The sequence below is a fragment of the Nestor notabilis genome, unplaced genomic scaffold, assembly GCF_000696875.1.
Source record: "Nestor notabilis isolate BGI_N333 unplaced genomic scaffold, ASM69687v1 scaffold30221, whole genome shotgun sequence".
Classification (NCBI taxonomy): domain Eukaryota; kingdom Metazoa; phylum Chordata; class Aves; order Psittaciformes; family Psittacidae; genus Nestor; species Nestor notabilis.
Genome location: NW_009916512.1, coordinates 1 through 5767, shown reverse-complemented (window position 1 = coordinate 5767; position 5767 = coordinate 1). Strand labels below are relative to the sequence as shown.

The 5767-nt window shown below is 45.0% G+C and overlaps 1 protein-coding gene across 1 annotated transcript in view; it reads right to left on the bottom strand.

Annotated features, from left to right (window-relative positions):
- LOC104413587 (tudor domain-containing protein 6-like) overlaps positions 1–5764 on the bottom strand; it is a gene marked incomplete at its 5' end in the record, with an annotated part of 10218 nt that extends 4454 nt beyond the window's left edge. Inside the window, 1 exon segment of the mRNA XM_010024622.1 lies at positions 2–5764. Coding sequence (XP_010022924.1) covers positions 2–5764 — 5763 coding nt within the window.
- Between the last annotated feature and the right edge of the window lie 3 nt (positions 5765–5767).

Genomic DNA, 5767 nt, shown 5'->3' with positions numbered 1-5767 from the left:
TCTTTCCCTCATTAAGTGATGGTAGGAGTTCAAGAAAGTTCAGAGCTGCCAAGTCCTTTGTCTCCTCACTCATGACTGGCAGTTCAAATGATTCCTGTTCCAACAGTTTCTCTCCTACTTTATCACCCGAAGCTGTCTGCGTTTCAAATGACTCTGTTTCCAGAGCTTCCTTTGTTACTTCAGCAAAGAAGGGCTGCACTGAAAGTGCCTCTAGCTCCAGTATTAACTCTTTTAGATCATCATATGAACACTGAGCTTGTAACTGATCCAGTTCCAGTATCTCTGTTTCATCACTTGACTGTAGCACTGGCTCTCTTTGCAGTTCTTGTTTGTTTCCTAGGAAAAGACTGGCTGCTGAGGCATTGCCTGTCAGTTCTTTTAGCTCAGCATCCTCTTGAAATGCTTTTGCAGATAATTCTTGTACTTCAGCTTTCATTTCACTCTGCAGAACTTGAAGCCTGTAGCTTCTCACTGGTTCTAGTAACACATTGTTATTGCTGTCTCCTCCAGCTAGAGGCATATCTTTATCAAAGTTGCTTTTATGCTCAGCTGTTTCACATCCATCATCAGCCTTCCCAGACATACACTCAACAGCTCCCACTGACATACTTGTTTCTACAGTATTGAAACACTCAGAAGTTACACCCAGGAAAGGTTCAGAACTAAGTAAAGCACTTTCACTTTCTTCTTGAGCTAATCCACAAACGACAGGAGTTTCTCTTTCCGGACAAAGATTCTTTGAACATCTGTTTTCCTTTAAGGGGTTCTCAAGGTCTGAGAAAGCCTTGTCACCAGATCCTTTATTAGCCTTCCAAAAAGACTTCATCTCTTCATTAATACTCTTACCAGAAGCCTCCAGCTTGACAACAGACAGAGGGACTTCAGAAGTTTTGCATTCCTGAGTTTCTATTACTTTTGCTTCTAGTAAGACATCTTGGGTCATATCATAAAACTTCTCTTTTGCTTCACTAAGCCATGAGCCCTCAGAGGAACTGAAACCTGACAGACAGCAAGCAAATGCTTGATTAGGTACTTGGATCAATTCACATGGAATCTGTCTGACCAACTCCATGCTAATCATTTCCTCACTTCCATAATCCACGTGTCTAACAACTACGCTGTTGCCTTCTACGCTGCTGACCTTAGCTCTGTAGAACTTCCCATCTTGACTGTATTTTGCTAGACAAATATCACCACTTTTAATACAAGCTCCACCACCATTTAAAGAGTTTAGTCCAATGTTTCCAGCTTCCTCTATTTTTTCCTCTATGTACTTCATGTCTTCTGTATCAGCAGTGCAACTCCAGAAGTATTCTGGACCATTTCCCACTGTGACATAAATTTTCACAGTCTGGCCTGCCTCTGGAAATTTCCAGATAAATGACTTATCATTACTTACACAAGAAGTTTTATTTTGTGCCTGAGGCAGTAAAGGCTCACACGCAGTTATTATGTCACTGTTCTCTCTTTTATCAAGTATTTCTGTTGAACAAGATCTTTCGCTACTTGCAAGATTTTCATCAGCTAAATCCACAGTTATTACACCTTCATGGTCACTGAGGATAACCTCCCATTTATCCTTAACCTTCTCCACAAATTCACACGTTAGCAGAACTTCACTTGTTCTCTTGGTGAAGTAAAGCATGGCTTTCTCTGCCCAGTCTGCATTTTCTTTGCATTTAAGTCCACCTAGGAAGCAGTGAATGCTTATTGCTGGAATAGATAACAAGCATTCAGGGAGTCTGTGTGCTTGACCAACATTAATTACTGAAGTATTACCATAATCAATATATTGTACACTTATCAAATTATTGGAAGTCTTCTCTTTCACTACAGCTCGATACCACAGGCTGTCTTCTGAATAAATGGCACTGATTAAGTCTCCCACTTGGAAAAGTTGTCCACAAGGGTTCTTTGTTTGTGTCCTATCGTTTAAGCATTCTGAAATGTTGTTAAGCTGAGCCTCATCACTTTCTAGCTGAACATAAAAATCCAGTGGATCATTCATATGAGACACATACACTGACACTTTAAGACCTGGCACTATCTTCTGTTGCAGTAGATCAGATATGTTTCTAAGCACTATACTCCCGCCTTCAGCATCAGATCTAATATCTGACTGTGTATCCATTTGGATGGAGAGCAAAGACTCCTTCCCTCCTTTACTTAACAACAAAGCATCCTTCTTACTGCTAATCACTTCATCAGATTCTAGTAATCCAGCTGCCAGATCTCCCTTTGCAGCAGGCTGCGAAAGGTTTTCATCTTCTTTCTTGAAGTGCCTTTTGCTCTCCCCCTCTTCTCTTTGGGCTTCAGATCTGCTTATTTTTCTTTCAAGAGGTCTACCTGCATCTAAAAAGGATTCTGCACTCTCATTCTTCTCTATCACATCTGTATTTCTAGAGCACAAAGTTTCATTTTCTACAGGCCTAATTCCTGTATTGTTTACTAAGCTTAACTCCTTCAGTTTTGCATTAATTTGAGTATTACCATCAAACAACTCAACCAACAGTTTACCATCAGATTCCCTTGCTACTATGATTGCTTTTAATTGCCTTTCTAGGACAGTTTGCTTAAACCATGCTGTAGCTTCTTCAGGAACATAAGATATATCAGATAAGGCACACTTTATGGCTTGCATTGGCAAAAGCAAGATATCACAAGCATTACTGGGTAAAGGAAGCAGATTCTCTTTATCTATTGTCTCTGTGTTCCCAAAATCCACAAAGAAGACTTCTGTATCGGGTTTCCTTTTCATAATTATTCCCCTGTACCAGTGATTGTCAGTATACTTGGCTAGACACAAGCTCTCAGACTTTGGCAAGGTTTCTAAGCTGGTCATTGTTTCACTTAGGCGACCAATGTTATCGGTAAGCTGTGCTAAGACACCTGCACATCTTTCGAGTTGGCAGTAAAATGTCCATGGATCCTCAACATGTGTAATGTAGATGTCTTCCTCATTCCCAATTTTGATACCATGCATAGAATAATAGTAAGAATGAAGCTGAACCAAGGATGACAGAGGCTTTTGAGGAGATAAAGGTCTGGCTACACCCCTCTCTGTCAGAAACTGGCAAGCACTCTGAAACGGTGTCATTAAATCTACAATGTTAAACAGCTCCTTGCTTATTGAAGCCAAGGCAAATATCGTACACTTCAGTTCAAGATGAGATGAAGAAGTATCAATGAACTCCTGAAAAGCCCGAACTGCTTTTTCATCCCAAGCAAAAGGATCCTGACCATTTGGTTGAATTAAGTTGTACAGGCTGCACCTGAAAGCCTGAGCTTCTAACTTAAGAAAGCGTTTTTGAGTTGAGCGGAGGTTTGCTAGAGAGACCAACTCTCTGTTGCCATAGTCAACATATATGACTTCTACTTTTTCTGCAGAAGGAACTTCACTGATAATTAAAGCCCTGTACCATTTTTCATCCTCCGAGTACTGGGCTAAACATAGAGAATTTGGCCAAACATCCGGGTGGGATGAATTTTCACAATACTCCTGAATTTCAGACATTAATAACTTCAGGGCTTGGCAATTTCTACTTAGCTGACACCAAAAATAACCCGGATTTTCAACATATGACACTACAACATTAACTGTAGTTCCCACTTCTAATTGACTTCCGTAAGAGGAGCTTAGCTTCATTTTGTCGTAATTCTGTGTACACGAGATGGGCGGGTTTTCCTTGCCCTCACACTTCTGAGCAGGAAGAGATTCACTACTTGCAGAATTGTGAATGGCTGCAACAGGGCTCCCTCTGATCTCTACAGCTGCATAAGAATTAAGTGCTCTATCGCTTCTCTTCAGATCAGATTCCGCTCCCAACCTCTTCTCTGCCTTTATTTGGTTTTCCTCCCCAGCACACGAGGCCAGGCTCACAGCCATATCAGGCGATTTCTGGACACTCTTGGGTATTTCACACCTCTGGTATTCAGCATACCCACCCTGAACCATGAGTTTACTTACACTTTTCTCTCCTAATTGGGACTGGTCAAAAATTTCAACCATGTATTTGTCACCCTGCACACTCAAAAAATGAACCTTTAGTCCCTTGTTCAGTACAATCTCTCTAAATGCAGACACAGATGCTTCACTCCAACTCCCTCTCAGAGGGCAGATATCTGCCAAACAACACTTCAGAGCTAAAGCAGGCAGTTCCCTGAACCGAGGGAGCAGCTCCTTCACCGCACACCGACGAACAGTTTCTGTATTGCCTCTGTCCACCAGGTATATTTCTACCCCACTGTCCAGCACCCTGGTGACCACTGCTCGATAAAAGACACCCTCTTTCCCACTGGCACAACAAAGGGATCCAGGCTGTAGATCCCACCCAGCACCATCCAGCTTCATGGCGTGTGAATAAAAATCCCACATGCACTGCTTCAACTGCCCAAAGAGCCGGCGATGCTCATGGAGCTGCAGCCAGAACTCAGATGGGTCCCGGAGGTGGGAGACCTGCACATCATAAAACGCGCCCAGATTCACATGTACATCAACTACAGGCGCAGAAGCCAAATCCCCATGCGCTAAAGCAATGGGAGGTGCTCCTGGAGGCAATTCCAGTTCAGCTGTGGATTCTTCTACTTCCAACTGCTCCCGACCCTCAGTTTGGCTCACCTGCGTATGGCTGCTGACCAGGCAGCAAGCCTGCAGCCCAAAAACATAGTTAAAGTTGATGCCATTTTCCCCATACAGGTTCACATAATACAGATGCTCAAAGGAGTTAAAGGCTTTGATGTGAGCATTCACTCCTTTGCCTAGCACTAATGCTTTCAGCTTACTGATCTGCAATGGGGACCAGCCACAGCCCCCATCCGAGATACCCTGAAGAGCACATGCATAAGTTACCACAGGCACATGGAAACACTCAGGGGGCAAATGGCACAGGTCAGCTCTGGTCACAGTCTCCTTCCTGCCATAGTCCACAAAGATCACTAGAGCCACTTGCTGGTTCTTCTTCCCAGCAATAAGCTCCAGTAGGAGTGCACGGTACCACCTGCCATCTCTGCCACGGGCAGCACAAGGCGAGCCCACTCTGGGTAATGGCAAGCAGGAGCAGGATTTATAAGTGTGGTGCATGGTATCAGAAAGGCAACAGATCTCCTGAGACAAGCTCTTCAACTGGCAGTAGAAGTGGTGTGGGTCAGAGACATGGGTCACTAGGACAGACTCTGTCACATCCAACTGAAGCTGCGGGTAAACGTAATCCAAAGGAGGTGACACAGGCTGATACGAAAGCAAAACATGGGGAAGCTGCGGCACTGCAGAAGATACAAGGGAACATGCTGAAGGCTGTACCTGGAGGTGGTTCCTTGGGTGGCCATAAACTAGGCACTGTTTGAGCATCTGGCAGAACCAGCTGGGAGTGACCCGCCTGGCCAGGCCCAGGTGATGCATCTGGGCTGCGAGCTGGGGCAGCTCAAGCACTATGAGCTGTGGTGTCATCACCTCCTGCACCCGTCCAGACATCTCCTTGCCATGCAGGAAGCTCAGGAACTCCATAGCCTCCACCGTCCAGTTGGAGAACGGAGCATCCCCACACGCTGCCCCTCCGGGGCTTCCAAAGGGTACAACGTCAGCCACAATACAGCCCAGCACCTCCGGGGGCAGGCAGAAAAGCTCCTCGCAGCCCCGCGCCAGGTAATAGGCAGACGTGACCACCATGCAGCCCTCATCGAGCAGGAACACGCGGTAGTCCTGGCCGCAGCGACTCACCACGCAGCAGCGGTACCATAGCCCAACCACCTCCACCAGGCCCAGGTCTCC